Source organism: Neofelis nebulosa, chromosome 6 (assembly GCF_028018385.1).
Source record: "Neofelis nebulosa isolate mNeoNeb1 chromosome 6, mNeoNeb1.pri, whole genome shotgun sequence".
Classification (NCBI taxonomy): Eukaryota; Metazoa; Chordata; class Mammalia; order Carnivora; family Felidae; genus Neofelis; species Neofelis nebulosa.
In genome coordinates, this window is record NC_080787.1 from 55,092,602 (window position 1) to 55,117,719 (window position 25,118).

The following is a 25,118-nucleotide window of genomic DNA, read 5'->3' on the forward strand; positions in this document are numbered from 1 at the left end:
TAAACATTAAAAAAAGAGTGTTTTAAGTGGGATGCAAGAATGGGTGGAGGAAGGTTGGAAATAATGAATGACTGTTTAAACATCCATGGTCATCCTATTGTTAGTACTAGCTGATAACAACACTTAATATTTATAGAATGCTTACTCTCTGCCAGCTACTGTTCCCAGGGTTTACGAATTCATGTAACCACAGCCCTGTGAGGCAACTATTCTCATTATTCCTATTTTACAGATGAGAAAATTGAGGCAGCAAGAAGTTACATAATCTTTCTGGCTGCAAGCTCATGGTTACTACTCTAGAAAGGCCAAAGGTTTCTATCAAAAGTAATGAATTGGCAAAAGGCCACAGGTTATTATTTTTTTTTCATGTTTATTTTCAAAGGAAACGTTAAGTGTACTTAGTGATTATTCATTTTTCTTTCCTCAAAAAAAAACACCCTGTTTTGTAAAGGAAGCAGTTTTGCTTTATTTTTTCTGATGTCAGTCTCTAAAGGAAAATATTTTTAAAAATAATTTTAGTGAAATTTGAAATCCTAAGGGAAAACATGTTGTATTTTTCTAGTAAGCCTATTGAGAGAATTGAAATGATACATTATGGACCTTAGTAAATGTCTTCAGAAAGAAAGGGGGCATTCTATCTTTACAGGAAAACATTTTAGTAACTGCACTGGAACAATGATTTTTTTGTGTGTCTCAAATTCCTCTATGCCTACGGACTGCTCAACTGAATGTCATTAGAACCTTTAGAACTTATTTTTGCATAGTTTGAAGCTTTACGCATCTCCTACACAGTCACATGTTTATTTGAAAAAAAAAAGTATGTATACATATCTGTGCATAATACAGTATGGGTGGCGTCTCGGGAGCTAAGACTCACAGATCGTCACCTGCTCAGCGTCCCTAACCCTTTTCAGGTAACCAGACTTGTTCACGTCAATACGTGCTTTCAAAAGACTGAGAAGTGATTCCGAAGTATTTTTGCCAGCAACACTGTAGTTAGATTTTTGGATAAAATAATACTGTGATATCAACAAACAAAGACTCTTGAAAAGGGATTCTGTGTAGAATGTGTTGATAATTAGAGCAGGCAGATCTGAAGGGAATAGGTTTGCCTTTCTATGTAGACTTGCCAATTAACAAAATCAGAAGTAAAGATAGTTTCATTGTCTACAGAGATGTAAACTATAAAGGCAAAAAAAATTGATCAGAAAAAATAAAAGTACTGATTTTAATGAAAAGTACTTTGGAGTATATATTCAGCAGTAATAATTTTATGAAACTTAAAAATAATGATTATGTAACTGGCATTATTGGTTTTAAATATATAACTAATGTTAGATTGCTAGTTACTTTGTGCAACTGAATATTACACCATACAACTACTACAATAACTGGTTGTTATTGAAGATTTTATCAGATGGTTGGTATCATGTTGGAAATATTCCATGTATAGTTTTAGTTAATTATCACAAAATCCCTAAGAGTTAGATAATCTAGCTTCTTTATGGAAATGAGGGGGCTATTTTTCATTGTAAATTTTTTAATAGTCTTTTTTAATCTGTTGGCAAATTTAGTAAGTAGGTAAAGTGCTTTTTTCATGTAAGAAGGTTGTTATTTCAGTTTCCTTTTCACAATGTATAAAAGACCTTTAAATGATCTATGTTAGTGACTTGAAATTTTTCCTTCTTATATCCTATGTATTTTTCCATCACACACTGTGACAGGTAAATAAGAAAGAGTTTTTTCTTCATGTTGTCTTCTCTACTGCCTCTTAATATCTCAACTTTGAGATGGTAGCCATTTCTGACCTAGGAAGGTTCCTATCATCTAATGGGGTTTAGTCAGAGAAGTGACAGTGGAAGGTTAAATTTCAGTTGCATTACCATTGAGTAATGTGAGTCATGGGGAGAAAAACTTTGTGTTCTGTCTTCTATTTCTTTATACTTGACCCATAGCACCTTTATTTCTTACCTCTTACTTTTGTGAGGGTAAGCATATGCTATTAATTAATTCTTTCAACAATTACATAATAGTACCTACCAAATGTTAAGCACCAGGGATGCACTGGTGATCCAAGACCTCATTAACTCCTGTCTTCATGGAAGACTGCATAGGAGCATGGGGCCCAGGACATCTCTCATCTGGTGGGAATACATTGTAGTCATCAACTGCTTTTCCCTTGGTTGAAAATTACTAAGTGTCAACCCTGAAATCAAAAGGAAAGACCGTCCTAATATAATTTGACTCATATGCAACCCTTACCCACTAAATTAATTTTCTACAAATGCATATGCACCTTCTTTCAAGATAATCCTTAAGTCTCTAAGTGGTGATTGATTCTGGAGGCTATGGAGCTAATTTTGGGTCTATTAACTTGCTTGTTGACTGTTGTGTAACTCCTGATGAAGCTGGTTTTGAGCATTTGTGGGCAAGCCACAGGGTTTGTAGAATATCTTTAGGATGATGGTAGATGAGGGTCAAGATGGTTAAAATCCAGCTTTGTGTATTGTTTTGGAGTTAAGGGGAGGAGGAGGACAAGACTGTGCAAGTAAATGTGATAGTATTATGACACTTGCATCACTTAGAAATCTTTGTTAAACCTCATCCATTTTATCTATCCTAAAAAGACAGAAAGAAATCATACACATTGTGTGTCTCCTGTGTGGAGAGCCATACACTAGGGTTGTAACATGTCATCTCATTTTCACATTCACTCTGAGATTTGGATGCTTTCATCATTCCTATTTTATAGATGAAAAAACTGAAGTAGCTTATATAATATCACCGGTTAATTATAGGTAGATTTATTATTTGAATCTGATTCTGGCTCCAAACTCTATTGTTTCTATTAGTAGAATTAATCAATTCTAATAAGTTAGTAGCTCAAACATTGTTTTAGATGTTTCTGAAGATAACTATTGTCTAATAAATATATTGAAATACTTATCATAAACACAATTTGCCATATTTAAATATTCAACAATATTTTTCTGTGTCCATATTTTACTATCCATATTGAAATTTATGTAGCTTTAGCACTTATACCGATGACAGTACAATTGTATTTTCTGGTGATATCTCATTTCCATTTTAAAGTTGTGTTGCAAAGTAAGTATGCATTGCTTTTATTGTTAGAACTGACATAGACATCGTAAGAGAATAACAGCTATGAAAGGCAGAAAAGTCAGAGTATGTAGCCACATTTGGAGAATGAATACTGGAGGCTTGGAGAAAATGTTCACCGTTGCCCAGTTCTTCTGGGTAGAAATGATGTTAAAAACACAATCCTTGCTGGCTACTGCATTGTAATGTCCTGTCCTATCGCCTTCCTTATGATTTTTCTATGAACGAGTGTTTCTAAGGTAAAGCTGGCAGAGCAGTCAGCAAATAAGAGTCAATATTACCCTGGGTTCTAGCCAGGCAGACCCAAGTTCAAATCCAGCTGCATCACGTGCTGGGTTGAGCAAATAATTTAATCTCCCTTAGTCTCATTTTTCTTGTCTAACGGACATAATAATTCTTTTTCTGGTTTGCCGTGGGAAATACCAGCGATGGTGTATATTAAGTGTCAAGAGCAGCATCACATCAAACTTGTTCAGTGGTATTTACATGTATTGGAGGAAGGATAAAAACCTGTACTCAGGATGAGTGGGTGAAGTGTGTGAGGTAGCCAAGGTGACAGTCCATGGCTGCCAGGGGTGGGAGGGGAAATCTGGACCAGAGATACTTTTCCCTATTTTTCTTCATGCGCCCTGGCCCTTCACACACCCTGATAATGCTGATTCCTTCCATGTGCTCCTAAAACAGTCACAGTTCTTTTTTTAAAGTTTATTTATTTATTTATGTTGAGAGAGAGAGAGAGAGAGAGAGAGAGAGAGAGAGAGACAGAGTGAGAGGGAGAGAGAGAATCCCAAGCAAGCTGTGTGCTGTCAGCATGGAGCCTGAGGTGGGGTTCGATCTCGTGAATTCTGAGATCGTGACCTGAACTGAAATCAAGAGTTAGATGCTTAACCGACTGAGCCACCCAGGCTCCCCCAAACAGTCACAGCTTTGACATCCAGTGTGGGTTGCTATTTTTATATGTGCTCTATCTTCAAAGCAACAAAATTATCCAGTGATATGGATAAGTTGACTCTTATTTCTCTATGGGTCCTGACACTGTATGTTCCTTGAAGACAGAAATCTGTCTTGCCTTCTGTAAATCTTCCATACAACTATCATGAATGCACATAATAATTTTAATTGTTTAATGGACATTTATTGATCCCCTCTTATGTGTTAGGCACTACATTAGATACTTTGGGTACAGCAAGGAATAAAATAGAAAATTCCCATTGTCCTGGTGCTTATGTTTCAAATGGGGAATCGGATACTAAAGAATTCACTATATAATCCTGTAATTTTAATAGCAGCAAATGCCATGGAAAAGTACAAGTTGCTAAGAAAGTGTGCGACAAGAGGCTGTATCTAAACTCCGCAGTCAGGAAAGGAGTCTTTAGGTAGTGATTTTATGAAGTATATTGTGTTTCAGAAATTGTGTGGCCCTCATGTTGCAAATTAGAATGATTCATCTTGGAATCTCTGAGTTTCCTAGGACTCAGTGTGGTACAGAGTGGTTAACTAGGGAGGAGATTGCTGGAGAGTGTTCCAAGCAAAGTCGGGAGCACCGGTCAGTCACCATGCTCCATTTTTTCAAAGATAATACAATAAGCTCTTCATATCACCCCTACCCTCAACCAGTGCCCAATTTCTATTTATGAAAAAGGAGGAATAACTTACTGAACACATGAATTGACAAATTTCCTGTATGTCATATTATATCATGCCACTTTAATCTCACAACAGTACTGAGGTATTATATCTCAATATTGGAAATAAGTAGGCCGATTATGTTTGGTTTGCCCACAATAGTCCCATTTATGCCTGTTGTCCTAAAGTAATTACTAATAATGCCCTCCCCCTTACCCTTCAGGCTCAAGGGAGTCCCACTTTGTGTGATAAGTTCTATGGTCATAAATAAATGAAGGTCAGGAAGATCAAGGATCTACTTTGGGTCACATAGCTAGTAAGTGGGGAGGGGGATACCACACCAGTACTCTTACTTAAAGCTCATGTTCTCACTACTGTATTGAAAATGCAATTAGTTCTACACTTACATTGTTCTCTGTTTTATTCTTCCAATCAGTGGTAGGTAGCCCACGACAAAACTAACAGAAACTGGCTGACATCTTTGTGCAGTGATTCTGCTAAGAGTCATGTATTTCTATAGAGTTTATAGGAGAGGAAATGATGTATCAAGATAAAATATAAAATACGAGTAGTAAGTTGTAGTTATTGTTGTGATGTGCTTGTCTTTATACTTGTATTAAGCCTATTCTTTACATTGCTCAAGTATGAGAAAGCTAACTTAAAAAGCTGGGGTGCCTGGGTGGCTTAGTTGGTTGAGCCTCTGACTCTTGATTTTGGCTCATGTCATGATCCCAGGGTCGTGGGATTGAGCTCTGCCTCGGGCGTGGAGCCTGCTTAAGATTCTTTCTCTCCCTCTCCCTATGCCCCTCCCCTGAGCATATGCACACGCATGCTGTCTTTCTCTTTCAAAAAAATTCAGTTGCTTCTGAAAGTCAACATGTGGCTCTAATGATAAAACATTGGTAATTGATCTTTTCTCCAAAAAGATACCCTGTGGGTGGTGAGGGGGGTGCAGCCCATGACTTGCCCTGGTGGGTAGCACCTAACTGTAAAGATCGTAGAGTTTTTAAAATAATCAAATCCTTTTATGGTTGAGCCATTTTAATAAAACTTTGGAACACAGTTTTCCTCACTGTCTAAACTGAGGAATACAGATAAAATTTTCATCTGTAGCATATGATGAAGGCTTTTGAGAGCATTCTTCATACATAAAGATACTTGAAACATGGAATGCTATTGCTTCCTCTTTTATTTTAAATGAAAATGTGTATAAATCAAATTATACTAACAGTCATATTAAAAACAAATATTACTTTGTCATGTTTCTTTATGAAATTATAATGTAAACTGTAAAGATGCTGGTGTCACTCTCTGCACTTAGAAATAAGATTTTATGAGCTATATTCTGAGTCAAAATTTGTTTCTCTTATGATGTACACAGAAATGATTCACTATGGAATCTCTGAGTATATCTATTAAACAATATGTCTTATCTCTAAATGTTTACCTCACAGTTTGTTAGTGCTTCTTTGAATATATTTTGAGACCTTCTGGTCAATTCATCATTTATTTAATTCATATTCCTGTGCCCCTGAATGTTGCTAGTGAAGTAGGTGGGTTTGGCATAGGTGGGTTTATAGTTGGTAGACCTGGAATATATACAGTGCCTTATGTTTCTTTCTTTGTAACTCAGAGATCATCTGCTGATATCCATCTAGCTCATTGTGTTCTCCTTCCAGGTCATGAGTAGCACTTCATGTAGTAACTATGTGGAAACTCTTTTTTGTTTGTTTGTTTGCCCAAACTACCTTCTTTTTATAGATTTATTAACTATCACAGCAGAAAGAAGTCTGTATGGATTGTCCAGTTCAGTAGTTCACGCTATGAGTGGGATGTTGGTATACGTCAGGCAAGGAAGAGGTTCTGTGGCCAAATAAATGTGAGAAACTATGGGCTAAACCAAGCTTCAAAGGCCTCTTGATTGTGAGACTCCTTCTAAAGGAAGATATGGAATATACCAATTCCTAAATTTATTTTACCACAGAACCCCTTTGTTATCCTCCATCTTCAAGGCTGGTATTCTAAAGAAGGGGCATCAGGCAATACTAATTGGGGGTCTTATTTTATAAGGAAATTGTCCCTGAGAAGTTAAGTGACTTACCCAAGACCTCACAGCTATTTGGTGGAAAATGTGAGATCAGAACCTATTTTGTCTGCTTCTGACCTGACTTTAGTCAATCCATTGCTTTGAACATCCTGCCATCTTCTGTTACAGATATTTGTATGTAAGAGTCATGGGGAGGCAGCTGGCTGAAATTATCTCCATCTTGCTTCTTCCTTTAGCCCCTAAACCTTTGGTTCTCAGTAAGGACCTGTGAATACCAGCAACAACCGTTCCAGTGGAACTGAGAAACTTGAGGAGATTGGGCTGATTCTGTTTACTTTTGGACAGCTGATTCCAAGTTTACCAGAATTATTATCCTTCTCATTAGAAGAAAAGTATAAGAAATGTCCACAAATAAAGAGATCACTTTCAGTCAATAAGTTTATTGGAAAAATATCTATTGAATGCTTATGAGTGCCCCATACTATTCTAGCTGCTAGGAAAATAATAGTGATCAAAGCAAAAATCCTTGCTCTCATGGAGTTTAAAATCCAATAATGAAATCAGATAATGAGCAAGCATTAAAAGCTGGTTAGTGCTCTGGAGAAAAATAACATGGGCTAACAGGGACAGAGAGTGCTAGCAAGACCTTAGAATTGGGGTGGTAATTTATTACAGAGATTAGTGAGGAATGTTTTACAGTTTAACTAATGTTTGAGGAGAGACATGAAGAAGTGAAGGAACTCATGAGCTTGGGAAAAGCATCCCAGGGAATGGGATTAGTGTGCTCTAGGAATGCAGGGAAATCACTGCAGACAGATATGAGGGAGCAAGCTGAGTGTAGTAGTCGCCAGATCACGTTGGCTGTAGGCCATTACAAGGATACTGGCTTATCCTCTGGGTGACAAAGGAAGCCATTGGAGGGTATTGCATGGAAAAGCGGCATGGTCTGACTTCTGTTTTAAAGGCTCAGTCTTGCTCCCGTGTGGACAATAACTACAGGGAGGTGTGGCAACAGATTAGGTTCCCAGGAAGCAGACTCTGAGGTGGAGAGTAGCATGCAGGAAGTTTACCACACCTGTGGGAGTGGGAAGGCAGCAAGATTAGGCAGGGAGAGAATTGGGTTGCAAGGCAGACTGAACAAAAGCTTAACTGACCTCGTAAGATCGCTCTTTAGAGTTGCCCTAAATTGGAACGAGAGTGGCAGGCCTTTATATGGGTGTATCAAGTAGCCATTGGATGCAGGCTGCCCCGGAGAAGGGGGGAGTGGCTTTGGGCAAGACGCTTTATTCAACTGAGAGCAACACTTGGAGAGGACAGACAGCTGAGCACTGTTTCAGCACCTCCAGCAGCTGGGGAATAGTCCTTCAGCCTGAAGGGAGGTCTAGATGGTTTATCAGAGCATCCCTACAGGAGGCAAAGAGGAAGCAGGGGAGATTAGTTAGGAGGAAGTGATTTGGAAAGGAGATGATGGTAGGTTCTGTTACTAGGATGTTAGAAATAGAAGTAGGGTTCTGGATTTGTTTTGAAGGGAGACATACTGATAAATTGGTGGTGGGGGATTATGAGAAATCAAGAATATCAGAATATTCACCAATACTGATATATTGATGGGGGATAATGAGCAACCAAGAAAAGTGATGTAAGCTTATCATTTTTAGCCTAAGCAATGAGAAATAGGAATAGCTATATGCTGAGGCAGGGAAAACTTGGGGGCTGTGGCGGGCAACAGTTTCAGGAGAAAAACAAACAATTCAGTTTCAGATGTCCATGAGATATCCTAGTGAAGATGTTAGCTGGATACATGAGGGTATTACCCAGAGAAGCCATTCAGGCTGGGGATACAAATCTGGAACAAACGTTATTTAAGCTACAGAACTGGATGAAATTATCCAAGGAGTGACTTCTGGGCTACTTCAAAGCTTAAGGGTAGAATAGCACAAAGCAGACAGGGGAGTGTTTTAGGGGATGGGAACAGGACTAAAAGGAGATGGTGTGCCCGAAGCCAAGTCAAGAAAGTGATTCAACAAGGGGAGAGTGGTGACCAAACTCTTATTCCTGTTGGATAAATGTTTCTTATCATTGTCTCTTTTCCCTTCAAATTCTGCCATGTGTAAGGCCTATTCATTTTGTCTGAATATTTAACTATGTCACAGTCTTACTTAGGTGCTAGGTTTTCCTCAATACTTTGAAGCTCCTAGTGTATTTGAATTAAGGAGGGCTACTAGTATCCTATTAACTAAGAGTATAAACCCCAAAGAGGAGAGAATCTATGAGTGCGGTAGTACAAGGAATAGATGCAATCCAGATGAGACCAATACAAATGCTTGATATAGATGGAGCCAAACTTAGGCTGTGATGGAATCTCACGTATTTTTTATATAACTTTTTTAATGTTTATTTATTTTTTGAGACAGAGACAGAGCATGGGCAGGGGAGGGGCAGAGAGAGAAGGAGACACAAAATCCAAAGCAGGCTCCAGGTTCTGAGCTGTCAGCACAGAGCCTGACATGGGGCTCGACGCTATGGACAGTGGGATCATTATCTGAGGTGGATTTGGATGCTCAACCAACTGAGTTACCCGGGCTCCCCAGAAACTCACATATTTTTGATGAGAGGTCAGAATTCCCTTTAAATATAAGACACTCAGTTCTGAGTCTGTGAATTGGGATGGCCCTGATTAGCATCTCTGGAATCACCTATTGCCCTGGAGACAGGAATCCAAACCGCTGGTGATTCCCATTTGTGGAGGAAAAATTCCACCCACAGCTAAAACAGAATAAGTGTCCTCATATTGATCACCAGAAATAGGAAGTAAGAGTGCAGAAGCTAAGAGTGAAATCTCCCTGGGAATGGCTTGACACCACTTTCCCATACATCTATATTCAGCACATCGCCTTGCACTGTCCTCAGACCTCCCTCATGGCCCGTGTAACTTGTGTCTCTTCATAGGACTATAACACATGTTGAGAATAGAGTCCAAATCTTCTCTATCTTCATGTCCCTCAGAGCTTAGAATAGTCTCTGTACTCAATAGATATTTATTAAGATAAATAAATGGGTTTCTACTACCTCTTTTATCAAGCACAGAGCATAGGAACAGACAAATGGGTGTCTAGCCTTGGCAACTGGATCTGTTTAATTCCATGCTTCTTGGAAAACTTTTGTGTGCTAATCTACTTTCCCCTCAAATTTGTTTCCCATATCAAGAAGAGGGACTATTTATTCCATATTACTTATTTTAAAAGCAATACCTGAAGAGTCTTTTGGCTGGAAGTTACTGTAGTAATATCTGTTTAATAAGAAGGTGAAAGGTGTCCTAATTCAGCCATCAATAATGCCAAAACTTAAAGAGAAGTTGGAAACTGTTGCAAACTTTGACAAACTTTATTTACTTTGGGAAAAACATTATTCAATGGAGTATTTTTTGTTCTGCAGTGGAAGAGAGATCATTGAAAAGTGTGTGTTTATACAACAAGATGGAGAAATAAACATGTATGTTTATGTGATGCACAACTGGCTTAACCTAATTGAATAAATGCTTATATAGAGCTGTGAAAAAAAAGTTTGTATTTATAAATGCTTCAGGGTTTTGGGAAACCCTAACTGACATTCGTATACATAGGAAAGTGGTTGTAATTGGAGAATAGACTCTCTCCTCCTCCCCACCCTTCCATCCTGTGTAAGTAACTTACATGCTCTTCATCATCCAAGACTGGGGCCTGATTTTTGAACCATGCCATTATTTTCTATTCAAATGAGGATGGTTTCTATAGAAATTGTCCTAAATACATGTGCTCTTTGAGGCTATATGTAGTTACTAACCAGATGGCTAAAGCATGCTGCTAGAATGCATGACCATTATGTTTTTTTAACTAACAATTATTACTTCTATCAATATAACAAATAGTCTGTAACACCAACAATTATTAATAAAACAAGAGAAAGAAAATGACTAGAGAAAAGTTGCCAAGGAGACACAGAGCAAAATAGAGAAATAATGGGTGAATTTAATTGGTTCTCACGTTGTAAAATGATTCAAGGAAGAGTTTAAATAGGGCAAAAGATAAGGGCTAAAATATTTATTTCCTCTTCCAAAGTTGACTTGCCAACATGTGTAAGTATTGCTTTAGTTGGGGGAGGGAATGAGAGAGAAAAGACCAGAAGGTGGACAGAATGAGGTATGGGAGAAGAGCTTCATAGTTGTTTGAGTCTGCTTGGCATGAACAGATCGAAATATTGACAAGGGACTGGACTGCTACTTCCCCTTGGGGAACCACTCACTGGAACTGAGGTGTGTGGCCTTTAGGGTTTATATTATTTCACCTTCATCCTCGCCAGAACCCTGTGAGATAAGTACTCTTCTTATCCACATTTCACAGGTGAAAGGACTGCCTTTGAGAGGTCCCCCTGGGTCCCATAGCCAGTGAATGACCGACTCTAGGATTTCATCCTTTATGAATAGACTTGCTGCTTACTGCTGTTCTGATAGGTGCCTTCACTCAAGCTTTTATCTCTGCTTTGAAATAACTGTTATTCTATCCCACATTCCTAAGCCCCCACTCCCCAATGCTTCTAAGTGTGGCCCCAATGCCACTTTATCCTTGAATTAGTCCATGTGGCTGTGATCTCCCCTCCCTCCAAAAGTTTCTCCAAGTCTCTGCTACTCAAAGTGTCATGAACAAGCAGTGAAACATCAACTGGGAGCTTGTTAGAAATAGAGAATCTGGGGCCCATCCCTGATGTCCTCAAGCTCTCTAGGTGGTTTATGTGTAAAGCTTGAGAACTTCAATATGGAACTTCTCTTCTCTTCTCTTCTCTTCTCTTCTCTTCTCTTCTCTTCTCTTCTCTTCTCTTCTCTTCTCTTCTCTTCTCTTCCCTTCCCTTCCCTTCCCTTCCCTTCCCTTCCCTTCCCTCCCCTCCCCTCCCCTCCCTCCCCTCCCCTCCCCTCCCCTCCCCTCTCTTTCCCTTCCCTTCCCATCCCATCCCTTCCCTTCCCTTCTCCTCTCTTCTGTTCTTTTTTGCTTTGTATTTCTATTATTTGTATATCTGTTTTATATTCTTAATTGGACTGTAAGCTCTTTGAGGGCAGGAGAGTGTTATGTTTTTTTTTGAGTATCCATAATTATACTTGGCATAGAGGAACACATAAATTTGTTTAGTGACGTAACAGCACTTTTATTTGGAAATTTAGATAACTTTCTAGGTCAAAAAGTTCTATGTTATTTGGAAGAATTTTTGCCAGTGTGCTAGTAGAATCACTTTTGGCAATTACCTTACTTGTAATATTTCCAAAAATTCAGGCTTTTTTGTTTGTTTTGTGTTTTTTAGAACCTTTTTTGAATGTTTGTTTTTGAGGGAAAGAGCCCACAATCAAGTGGGGGAAGGGCAGAGAAAGAGGGAGACAGAGGGTCTAAAGCAGGCTCCAAGCTCTCAGAGCAGAGCCTGATGCATGGTTCAAACTCATGAACTATGAGACCATGTGCCCCTTCAGACTTTTGATAAGGTTGAAAATTAAGAGATATAATCCAGATCTCGAAAATAAAATCTTCATTGCTTTTCATAGCCTTTGGTCTATAATCAGCCCTTGGGCCACACCACCTTTCATTGCCAAAGCACAAACGTAGGTTTGTGCTTTCATTGCCAAATCCAAACAGATTTGGAGAAAAATCAATATATAAAAAATATAGAACTACTGAAATCTGAAGACTCCAATCAGTTTCGTGTGTGAAGTTTTGTCTGCAGTCAGGACACTCAGCATCTTCCAGGAACCTTGGAATGGAATTTTTTCCCCACAAATATTTGATTCCAAGTTTTATTCTAGAGCTGATTTGATTAATAGCAGAACTTCAGTCACTACAGATGCTCCCGCTGCTTGCATTTACATGCCCACGGCCGATCATATTATTGATTTTTTTGAAATGATCACTGTGTGTTGTGTCGTTCTTTATTTAGACACAGTGTTTGCATGTATTTGTGTCTCTAAATGTTCTCAGTGCGTGTGACCACCTGGTTCCTGAGATTGGCAGATGCTTGGGCCCTTCAATCAGCTTCTCGTTGCGGCACAATCTGGCTTCTCTCTTCTTTTTGCAGAATATGTAATTGGAATACTTGCGTGACAAGAAAAGAGGGCAAACACATATAGGTGGCATTTTTTTTTTTTTTAATTTCTACTGGCTCCATTTCAGCAGTCGGTATGACCTCTCATGAAGTGCCAAATCTAAAAATTGTCTAAACATAAATCTACTCTTGGGAGCTGACAGGATTCTTCAATTCAGGGAGGATTCCACTTTACCTCTTTTTAGAATTTTTTTTCCCTGTGTGAGTGTGTGTTGTTTTAGTGAGAGGCTCCCTTCCCACACCTCAGTCATCGGTTTGCTCACTCCCTTGTGTGATGAATCAATGCTTCCAGAACAGGGGCTTCCGAGGGACTGCGAGAACAATTACTTCCAAATGAACTCGTGCGTCTTAGCAGGGAGCATTCAGACCACACCCCAGGTAAAAGGAAGTCTTTCCTTAATGTTTTCAGGAACTTTTAAAGGCTGTGCACTTCGTTGTTTGCTGCAAGAGGGCTTGAGGGAGAGCTGCCTGGGTATAGATAAATTTGACTGTATGTCAAAATGAAATGTTATCTACAGTTCGTGGAAGGGGCCAGCAGATAAAAGCGAACTGCTCACTGGCTAACCAAGAAAATGCTCAGGACTGCCCTTGGCATAGTGTTGAAGCTGACACCCAGGGATGCCTCTGCTCAACAGGAGGCTGGTGGACATCTGTGAGTGTGGGTGTTGACATGGGAAGGAAGAGAACTTTTAGGGAAATAGTAGACAGGAGGGCATTGCAGCCTGAAACTGAGCAACGGAGCACTTAACCTGCGTGGTGTGGGAAAACACAATTTCCTAAGTTCCTATTCGCCTGTCCGGGGAGAAGGGGACAGTCTCAAGAGATGTCGAGTGCTTGAAACCATTTTTAGGGCGAGAGTTTAATCCATCTGGGTCTAATTCTATTATTAAGGTAGTTTCCCAAGAACAAGAACTAAGATACGTTTTTAAATGGCATTGGCAACTGAAAGTGTTAACTGGCATTTAACAAGTGCAGTGGTATTAACGTGCATCTGTTTCTGCTTTGTGTGGAAAATGATTTTTCATCACCATAGCGATTCATTTCTGGGCTCCCCTGGAACTTGGCCACCGTGTACAGGAAACAGAAAAAAAAATTTTTTTTCTTCTTTTCTGAACTGGGGATTCAGCAGTCTATCAACTAACACGTGGCTCTACATCTAAATGTTACATAATATAATTTCACATCCTTTTCCAACCTAAATTCTGTACAAAAAAAAATTTGTACATCATTGGTTAGATAAGAGGATGCTAGGTAATAGCGATGAAAAGAGCCCCATGCTAACACTGTACTCCCAGCTTAAAAGCAGATACCGAACCATTGCCCTTTTTGTGGCTGTGCTTCTGAGGATATGTGTGCAGACGGGAATTTATCCCTGATCTTTTTCTCCAACAGTAACCTTGGAAGATGAATACGTCTTTAGCCCTATTAGATTTTCCCTTTTATGTTATTCTTGAATGACATCATGTATTGGTTCAACTAAAATTAAAAAAAAAAAAAAGTTGTTCTCCTATACCGGGAAAGACATTTTATGTAGGATATGGCTATGTCTGTAGGAAAATATGGCAATAAAATAGAAAGGAATAATTTTATTTTGCTGTTGCTTTCATTGTCAACGTGTGGTTATGCTTAGAAATTCATTTGAGGGCATTGTATTAAAAGCATACCTTATGCACTGAAACGTTAGTGTTCACTCATACTTTGTTTCCATTTTATTCACTAAAGTTATAGCTATTACCCTTTAAAAAGTCTATAATTTATGGGGTATCAACAGTAGAGATCTATTTGTATTTTGGAGATTTAAGTGGGATTGCATTGTACAAATTGTACAAGGCTGGAGAAATGAATTTTCGTCATTGTGTGTGTTTTAGAAGGCAAAATCACTTACTGTTAGTAATGGTTGTATGTATTTCATACTCATGGGGCACTTAATACTGAACCCTTTCATACATTGGTATTTCAATTTCATGGGGATAGAGCATAAGACAGACTTGTAGTCATCATGTGGGGAGATGATGGGCCTATAGAACCTGGGGATAAGTTCACAGTTTCACTTCTTTTTTGACTCCTAAAGCACTGTCTTTATTTCCTACCCACATGAAATTCTGCGATGAATTATCTGAACTACCTCTAATGATTTTGTTGCTAAAACCGCTATCTATCATGATATTTATGAGATTAGTCATGTAAAGAAGCCTTCCTAGAAAATAATCTATCTAGTAAGTGTGTCATATTGTTGTTGCTGATAAGACTAATGGGCTTCCCAAATCTCACAAGGGATCTAATGTTCCTCACTACAGAGGAGAGTATTGATTTATTATTTTCGGATGGTTAGTTGCAACCTGGCAATTTTGACATGACTGCAATGAAGGAATAATGACAACTATCTTTAAAGGCATAAAAGAAGGTTAAAGAGTGAGAGATGGTTCAGAAAGGTTTGTCTGTGTGTTTTATATTCCCTAAAGAATTGTTTCTAGAAGGCATGGCTGTTTTAGTATTTTTAGTTATCAGAAAGCTGTACCCTATAATAAACTGGCCTACAGTTAGTTCATTAGACATATAACGTGGGTGAAATCTCCTGTAAGGATATCCACTTCTCTTTCTTTGATTACATACTCACAAAGAAAATACCTATTAATAATCTAGTGTGTCAGATAGCCTGATCCAGGTACCTCCTGACCCCAGGCTCACTGAGTGCCATCATGCTCTCAGTCTCTCTGTCCAGTCCAGTCTTGTCATCCATGGTGGCTTTCATTTTCACCAGAATGACTTTGTCAACCTTCTTGTCTCACAGTTACTTGAGCTTCCCAATCTCAGTGCCTTTTCTGTTTTTTTTTTCTTCTGAGATACTCAGTCTCAAGGTCAAAGCCTTAGACCACATAATTGTCCAGAATTACCATACATCTAAATCTTAAACTCTCACATACCATACTCTAAGCCCAAGTCATTCTCCCCAACACTCACCATGTTATCAAATCTGGTCTCTGAGTGTCAGAGACCACTGGTCCCCTGAATCTGAGGGTTCCTCTTCTGTACCTCTCCAAACTTCACTGCATGGTGTTCGCTTGCTCTACTCTCACTAGAGCCCTCAATTTCCTCATGCTCACAACATCCTTTTGCCAAAACTGCTTCTGAACACCAGCTCTGTAAGTGCTACCATTGTTTTTTCTGTTCCTGTGAGGGGTAGTTTGACACATCCCTGGAGAAGATATCAAATGTCCAAGCAAATTGCTTCACTACTACGGGCCCTCGGCATATTCTGTCTCTCCTTTTGTTTATAGTCAGGCATCTTTCCTATTGCTGTCAATGACATTCTAGTCTTTTCTGTTTTCCTTAAAATCCCCTGTGAGTTTTTCTAGTTCTTCCTTAGCTGCTTGATAACTTAGAGTTCCAACTCTGGAGGCTTCAACCTTGGACCTCTTCTTTTCCTATTTGTGCTTACTACCTTGGTGATCTGGTATTGTGGTTTTAAATACCATGTACAGGTTAACAATCCTAATAATTTTATCTTTAGCACAGACTTTCCTCTAAACTTGACTTCCATACCCACAATTCCTGTATTGGCATATTACATGGATCTGTATTTGGCATATTACATTTGATCTTTATTCTCAGACTAGCTTCACCTGTTGTTTTCCCCATTTTAGTGAATAAAATCTCATTTCTTGTGGTTATTCAGGTCAAAAATTTTGTACATGTCTTGATTCTTATCTATCTTTTATATCCCACATCTAATTTTTAAGATAATTCTAAGTTTTCCTTTGAAATCTAGCCAGAACCAAGGTACCTGGGAGGCTCAGTCGGTTGAACATCTGACTTTGGCTTAGGTCATGATCTCACAGTTCCTGAGTTTGAGCCCCACGTGGACTTGTTGCTGATAGCACAGATCCCACTTCAGATCTTCTGTCCCTCTCTCTCTCTGTGCCTGCCCCACTCATGCTCTCTCTCTCTCAAAAATAAATAAAACATTACAAAAAATTAAAAAAAAACTAAAATATAGTCAGACCCTTAACATTTCTTATTGTGATTACTGCAACAACCCAAGTTCAACCTACCATTTTCTCTCCCATGGGTTACTGCCATAGCCTTATAGCCAGTCTTCATAGCTTCTGCCTATTGAAAGTAATATATATTTTACATATTTATTTTGTTTACTTCTTTCTCCACAAGAATGTAAACTCTATTAGTGTGCTCACCATTACATCGCCAACACCTAGAGTGATGTCTTAGCATTTAGTAGACATTTAATAAGACCTTGTTGAAAAATTGAAAGTAAGTAGAAGGCATAATACTCAAGTGAGGGTTGATTTTAGTAGGATCATAGTGGCAGGACTGAAGGCCACTCGAAAGACAAGGATGTGGGTGGGTGAGTAGATGTAGTGATGGGGACCTTGGAAATTCTTGTCTGACTGCTCTAGTTATCTCAGTGACATAAGAAACCAAGTCATCGGGTCAGAGTTAGACCATGGAAGAAGATATTGAGGGTGTAAAAAAAGGAGAGGGTGTGAGTTTTCTAGGCAAGTGGGAGAGTGAATGGACTATAGAACTATAATATGTTTATAGAGCAACATTGAAGGGCCTGCTTGAGGCTCAGAGTCATAAATTTGAAGTGAAACCGGTAAGCACAGTTATGTGATTTCTTCCAATTACATACCTTTGTGGTGAAGGGGTAGATTAGGTAGCAGGTTAGATTTAGTGAGGACTGTGATTTGTCCAAATGGGAAGGATGATGTGAGAGAGGGAAGGGCACTTGAGGAGTATGCATGGGGTAAACGCAGTCACTGAGGCTGGCTAAAATAAAAAAGAAGTATGGGAAAACATAATGTTGGAGGGATCAGTAGATTTTCCTTCTGGTGGGGTCTGAGAAATGTTGCAGCTGGTGTATGAGAGAGAGGTGTGGAAAGAAAAGAAGTGGAGATCAGAGAATGGAAAATGTGACATTACAGAGGGCTGGTGTCTATTCGTTGAGGCTAGGGATTGAGGGGCAAGAAGGAGCAGAGGCCAGGTCAACACAATATGAGGAAAATTACCCATGGGCTGTGATACTGGGTATTAAGCAAAGCATAGTGTTAAAGGGAGTGGAATTGAGCCACGAACTAAATCTTCAAAGAAAGAAGAGCTTGCTTAATTTGGGTGTGGGCAGATGACAGTGAAGATGAGAGGTCATGAGTGGTATAGACTCTTGACATGAGATTCACATCTGGAAGTTTCTAGGTAGGAGGAAAGAAGAATGGTCTGGAAGTAGTAAAGGGGAGTGAGGAGGACACTCTTGTACTTCCAGGTCCAGTGTGAGGGAAAATAGCAACCATTGAACAAGCTTCTTAGAGACAAAGCCCCTCAGAGGAAGCAGTGGTTTGATTAGAGTGAGGATGGAGAAGAGCTTAAGGACATGGGAGATTGTATGATGGCTGACTGAATTTCAGAATGTGTGTGGTAGAAATACTTCATGAATTGGGATGGGGCACAGATGGGAAAAGAATGAGGGGGTGTGCATAGCACACAGGAATTGTGGGATGACTCCAGCCTGGGTTCCTCATAGGGGCTGACATGGATGGGGTTAAAGGGAAGGCCACAATGAAGCCTGAGAGGTCCAAGGCACAGAAAGTAGGCACAGTTTAAAGGGAGAGGAAAGTGAGGGTCCTGCCGGGGTGTATCATATTTCTTGTGACAGAGGCATGGAGGTAGCCGAGGGGCAGTGTTACTCTGATTAGATGAGGTTGATTTTACCATCAGTGTTGATTATGCCACCTTTCTGCTTCCACCACTGCACCACATTCGTGAGATTTTCTGTATCTTCATTCATTTTCTCTGGACTCAAAGGAGGCCATGTTCCTTCTCCCATTCTCTTAACATATTTTGCCTGCTTCCTCCAGGACCTTGTTTTGCTTTCCTTCTCTTCTGGCTCCTTTCCCAAGTCTACAGACATGTTCAGGTCCACCCTATTACATGCCAGCAGAGGCACCTCTTTGACTCTTCTTCCCTCACTAACTCCTCTCAACCTCCCTCTTTACTCTTTATCCAGATTTCTAGAAAGAGAAATTTACAGCTGCATCTTCTCTTTTTCCCTTTCATTTAGTCCTCAATCTATTGCTCTTGGTTTTCTGTGCTTGTCACTAGTCACATGTCTTTTAAAACCAGAGTTATTGGGGGCACCTAGGTAGGTGTGCGTCTGACTTCGGCTTGGGTCATGATCTTGCAGTTCATGAGTTCAAGCCCCTCATTGGGCTCTCTGCTGTCAGCACAGAGCCCACTTCAGATCCTCTGCCCCTCCACTGCTTGCACTCTCTCAAAAATAAATAAAATGTGGAACAAAAACCCAGAGTTATCTATCTAAAATTCTAATGTGACTACTTCATTTCCCAATCTACGGTGCTGTAATTGTTCTTTGTTGTCAATCATACAGAATCCAAGTTTGATATGTACCCCCCACTGCTGCTGCCCTTCCATGATTTCAATCATCTGGTTTTCTTAGCCTGGGATATCCTTATCTTCCTCTTCCCTGGGACCAAATTTCAGGTGTTGCCTTTTACAGAGCTTCCTAGATTGGGTAGGCAGGCACCGCTCAACACTTTTCCCTTAGTGGTTTGTGCATCCCCTTTTTTCTTCTTGTGTGTGGTCTACTGACTATTTCTTATTCATTATGGCATCCCTAGCTCCTTGAGTTCCTGCCACACAACAAATAGTAAACACAATCATTCTGGTGCAGCCACTCTGGGGAACAATATAGAGGTTCCTCAGAAAACTAAAGATAGAACTACCCTACAATCCAGCAATTGCACTATTAGATATTTACCCAAAGGATACAAAAATACAGATTTGAAGGGATACATGCACCCTAATGTTACAGCAGCATTATCAACAATAGCCAAATTATGGAGAAAGCCCAAATGTCCATTGACTGATGAATTGATCAAGAAAATGTGACACACACACACACACACACACACACACACACACACACAATGGAATATTACTCAGCCATCTAAAAGAATGAAATCTTGCCATTTGCAATGACATGGATGGAACTAGAATGTATTATGCTAAGCAAAATAAGTCAATCAGAGAAAGACAAATACCATATAATTTCACTCATATGTGGATATTAAGAAACAACTGAAGGTTGATGGAGGGGAAGTGGTGGGGAGATGGGCTAGATGGGTGATGGGTACTAAGGAGGGCATTTGGGATGAGCACTGGGTGTTGTCTGTAAATGATGAATCCCTGAAAACTACTTCTAAAACCAATATAGTACTGTATGTTAACTAAAATTTAAATAAATTAAAAAAATAAACACAATCATTCTTGAATTATTAAAGCATGAATGAAAGAGAAAGTGTGTCCTCAAGGAGAGACATTGGTGTTCTAATCGCTAAAAAAGCATTCTTTCAATTTTAAATCCAGTTTTTAGTATTCTCATTAGTGATACATGTTGGAAGTTTCTTGCATGGTTGTGATTATGAGTCAAATTGAAACCGTTAACCCGGGGTTAAATGAATAAAAATCAATTTTGAAACAGACTAGATGCTGTGTTTGTGATGATCCTACTGAGGTAGAAGTGCCCTATAATATTCCAAAAGACCACCTAGCCAATCTACTGTTTTGTTGCCATCCCCCTACAACAGAATCTTTCTGGGGTCGTACTGCTTTCTCTGATAAATGGAATCATAAAAAAAAGGGGGGGATCTGATCCACTGTGACTGTTTTTATAGCTGTTTTTTTTTGGCAACCATACACATGACCACAGGATAATAGGCAATTTATCAAAATAACTGAGATAAATATCATGGGGTATAGAAAACAAAGTCAAGATAAAGCTTTGACAGGACTGAAGGTCTAATTTATTACATGTCTCATAGGTCTCTTCTGGTGATTCTGAAGCCAAACCTCTGATCTTCACTTTTGTCCCCACTGTCAGAAGACTACCAACCCACTCTAAGTTGGCTGACACCTCTAAATTCCTTGTTAAAATTCCTGAGGAACCAAGTGATAAGAATCCAGAAACTGTAAATAGGGTAGGATTACTTTTATTCTTTTTTTTTTATATTAAGCAACTTTATATTAAACATTCAATTGTCCATAATAATGACTTGGAAATTTGTATGAATGTTTATTTCCTTTGCATAAAGTGAGATGTCTGTGAAATGTAAGGTTGACTAAAAATATAAGTGTGTAATAGAAACTGAAACATTATCATACCCCTGCTTCTCTCTAATACACTATTCTCAACTCATGAGTTGACACCCTGTTCTTTGCTATTCACATGACACATTCTGCCTCCTGGCATTTTCCCTTCTCCCAAACATGTCTTAAAATAATAAAAACAAAATTTCCCAAGAAGTTTGAATTTATCTTGATAGAAAATACAAAATAAAATGGTGAGACATTATTGTTTTACATGCAATAAATCAGCAAAATTTAAAAAGTGTCATATCCAGTACTGGGACAGTTGTGAAGGTATTGGCATGCTCATGCTTTGCAGCTAGCTCTATGAATTTATACAACTTTGGTGGAAAGCCCTTATCCATAGTTTTAAAACTGTCATAATTTTCAATAAATAACTCTTAGAAATGTAGTTAGCCTGGTGGCCTGGCTAGTTAGCCTGTAGTTAGCCTGGGTGGCTAGTTAGCCTGTAGTTAGCCTATAGTTAGCCTGACCTGTAGTTAGCCTGGGTGGCTCAATTGCTTGAGCATCTGGCTCTTGGTTTCGGCTCAGGTCATGATCTCACAGTTCATGGGCTTGATCCCTTCATTGGGTTCTGAGCTGACAGTGCAAAGCCTGGTTGGGATTCTCTCTCTTCCTCTCTCTCTCTGCCCATCCCTGGCTTGCTCTCTCTCTCTCTCTCTCTCAAAAAGTAAATAAATAAACATAAAAAAAAGAAATATATTTTAAGGAAATAGTACAAAGGCAGAAAAATGTCATTTAGGAAAACAATTAGGGAAAAATAAAAATAGTCTAATAGCTAATAATCAGAAAAAAAATTAAGAATATGATAATAAATTACTTTTACAAGGTTATAATTATAGTGATTATGTAATTCCATGGAAAGTATTAACTTTATAATAGTAAGCAACAACATAGGTTATAAAATTGTATTTATACACTGATTATGCTTATCCAAAATGAGACCAAAACTGGAAATAAAATTAAAACAGACAAAAAAACCCTGATAATGACTTGTGTTAGCACAATGACAGTTTGGCTAAAAAACCCTTTCTCTTTAAAAAATATATTTAAGGGGTGCCTGGGTGGCTCAGTTGGTTAAGTGTTCAACTCTTGATCTCACCTCAGGTCTTGATCTCAGGGTCCTGATTTCAAGCCCTGTGTTGGGCTCCGTGATGGGTGTGGAACCTACTTAAAAAAATGTATTTTAATACTGTCTTATTATGAATAAAATGTGACTGGGGGATTTTATGGTGTTCTTGATTCACTAAAAAGGGGCAAAATAATCTGATTCACCTTGGGTGTATGAAAACATCTTATCTAGAAAGCTATAAATATATCTGTGATCCTGAGATTTTTCAATGCTACTGCCTTATTTCAAAGACCATTAAGGCCACATTATTTCATGGAGATCCTACACACGACAATTGGAATGTCCAGGAAATTTCTCTCTAAGAGTTCTCAAATATGTACACACACACACACATAGTTATGGGATCCTTTGTTATAGGTGCTATGAGCATATGAGATGACTGTGGACATATATATTAATCTTGGTTGCAAACTTCCAGAGCTTCCTGAGACATTGATATGTATTTGCTGATTGCACTGAAATGCACACAACTATATCTTTAGAATATTCAAGATTTTTCTTCCTATTTTTTAAATAGTTCAATATTATAATAGGGCAGGCTAAATAACCCCTTGATAATTTATATATTCAACCACTGTTTACTGAACTCATTATGTGTTTGGTGCTGTGGATTCTGAATTAATAAAGTCAACTCCTGTAACTCATTATTGGGAAGGCATACAATAAACAAAGTGAAAAGCATATAATGAAATCTCAGATAATGATAAAGCTGTACAAAAGTACATCAAACTAAAGGAATAGAGAATGATGGACTATGGGGAAGGGAATTATTTTAGATCACTAATAAGGTTTTCGAAGACTAGTTCAATTTTTGCCATCTTTTTAGTTATTGTTACTTTTTATAATAAGCAATCTGTCTCTGAATCCTTAATTTTCTTAAAAGTTTATTTATTGTGATAAAGAGAGAGAACGAACAGGGGAGGAGCAGAGAGAGAGAGGGAGAGAGAATCTCAAGCAGGCTCTGCACTGTCAGCATGGAGCCCACCTTGGGGCTCAATCCCACAAACCGTGAGATCATTACCTGAGCTGACAATCAAGAGTCAGATGCTTAACTGTCTGAGCCACCCAGGCACTCCTGAATCCTTTTACATTTAATTTAAACTTCTTTCTAATTTGGGTTTTTATTATTGTATAGCATTATAATTTAATATATGAAATGACCATTGTCAGAGAAATCCTAATCAGAAGCAATTTATGTTTATCTTGACTAAATTATCATCAGCTGAGAAATGTACAGTGGGTATATAAAATCACCATTTTAGTTATATATAATCAGTAGTTTGACTTCTATTTTTACACATATGATATATATGCATATAATAGCACGTTAAGTTTACTACCACAGTTGAAATTTCATTTATTTTAGTTTATTTAGTGTCTTCTTTATTATTTTTTATTCTGCAGTAATTTTAGACCTAAAGAAATGTTGCAAAGAAAAGGATAGTGACCACAGCATGGTTATCAAAGCCAAGAAAATAAATGTTGGGTCTTTTAAATACAATCTTAATGTACAGTACAGCTATCATTTTAAAAAAAGATGCTTGATAGTTTGATAAAGCTATCGTACTTTGGTCTTGTAAACCCTCTCTGTACTCATAAAAAAAATGGATGGGAAAAGATTAGAATTACAAAATAAAACAGTGGTGAAAAATACTTTGTACTAAAAATACTTTTTTTTCCTGGTGTCTGATTCTTGAGTTCCTCCCAATTAGTTTAGATTGTTTTGTTTGAATACTTACGCATTTTGTTCTAGTTTTATTTTTCCTCTCAGACTTTCAGAGAGATTTGTACTATTTCAGGAACTTTCAGTGGGGTTTCCTTTCTCTCTGACTTATACAGGTTTTGCCTAACCATTAACTACACACTTGACCAACGCCCATTTGTTTCATGAATGCCTTCATGGGAAACATTGCTATCTCTATTTCTTTTTTAAGAAATTATATCATGATTTATTTTAAAGCAGGTTTACTTGATATTGATTCTGAGCTTGAAGTTGTTTGGGCTTGGACTAGGACAGACAACCGGGCTAGTAAAAGTAAGCCATTAACTTCAGGGGTGCCTGGGTGGCTCAGTTGATTAAGTGTCAACTTAATCGACTTCAGCTTGGGTCATGATCTCATGGTTTGTGGCTCAAGCCCCGCACTGGGCTCTGTGCTGACAACTCAGAGCCTGGAATCTCCTTCAGATTCTGTATCTACCTCTCGGCCCCTCCTGAGTTTGTGCTCTGTCTCTGTCTCTCTCTCTCAAAAATAAAAATAAACATTAAATTTTTTTTTTGAAAAAAAGTAAGCCATTAATTTCAATCCAGTCTCTCCTAAGTCAACCTGATTTTTAAATATATTCCTAAAAATTCTAGTCTTTGGAAATCATAAGCAGGTTAAACTTTTAAGAGTACAGGCAAAACAGAAGCCAGTGTCAAACCAATGTCAATGCTTTTATGTCTCTACATTAATTACAGTCTGATTCCAATGAGTACTTGACCTTGAATGCTGGGAGCCAACGGGAGAGAGACCAAGGAACATTGATTTATCCTTCAGAGGTCAGTGAAAATATTTCACAAGGAAGGGGACTCAAAGCAAACGAACTTCAAGGAATGCAGCAAAGTGACCTCTTTAAAGCTGAATATGTCTTTGTTGTGGACTCGGAAGGGGAAGATGAATCTACCAGTGGAAAAGGTGAACAAGGCCCCCCTGGAGGGATGGGCACCACAGCTTCTCGGCCCAAGTCTCTAGCAATTTCCTCCACTCTGGCCTCTGATGTGGTACGTCCCAAAACACGGGGGACAGACCTCCAGGCCCCATCACATCCTGAAATGTCTCATGGGATTGCCCCTCCACAAAAGCATGGGCAGGTAGGTTTTTCTTCTTGTCATAGAATAAAAGAAAATGTTTACGT

The 25,118-nt window shown here is 38.6% G+C and overlaps 1 protein-coding gene across 13 annotated transcripts in view; it reads left to right on the top strand.

Moving 5' to 3' along the window:
* The window catches only part of MLIP (muscular LMNA interacting protein), a 245,275-nt gene that overhangs the window by 87,955 nt on the left and 132,202 nt on the right, over nucleotides 1-25,118 (top strand). For 8 of the 13 annotated variants that reach the window (XM_058734281.1, XM_058734291.1, XM_058734289.1 and 5 more), the window contains exons 1-3: nucleotides 13,161-13,291; nucleotides 20,767-20,922; nucleotides 24,682-25,074. In XM_058734281.1, the coding sequence (XP_058590264.1) occupies nucleotides 13,196-13,291; nucleotides 20,767-20,922; nucleotides 24,682-25,074 (645 nt within the window). In that variant the 5' untranslated portion in view covers nucleotides 13,161-13,195. Of the gene's footprint in view, nucleotides 1-13,160; nucleotides 13,292-20,766; nucleotides 20,923-24,681; nucleotides 25,075-25,118 lie in introns of those variants that run through there. The other 5 variants (XM_058734284.1, XM_058734288.1, XM_058734290.1 and 2 more) reach the window with 2 other exon arrangements.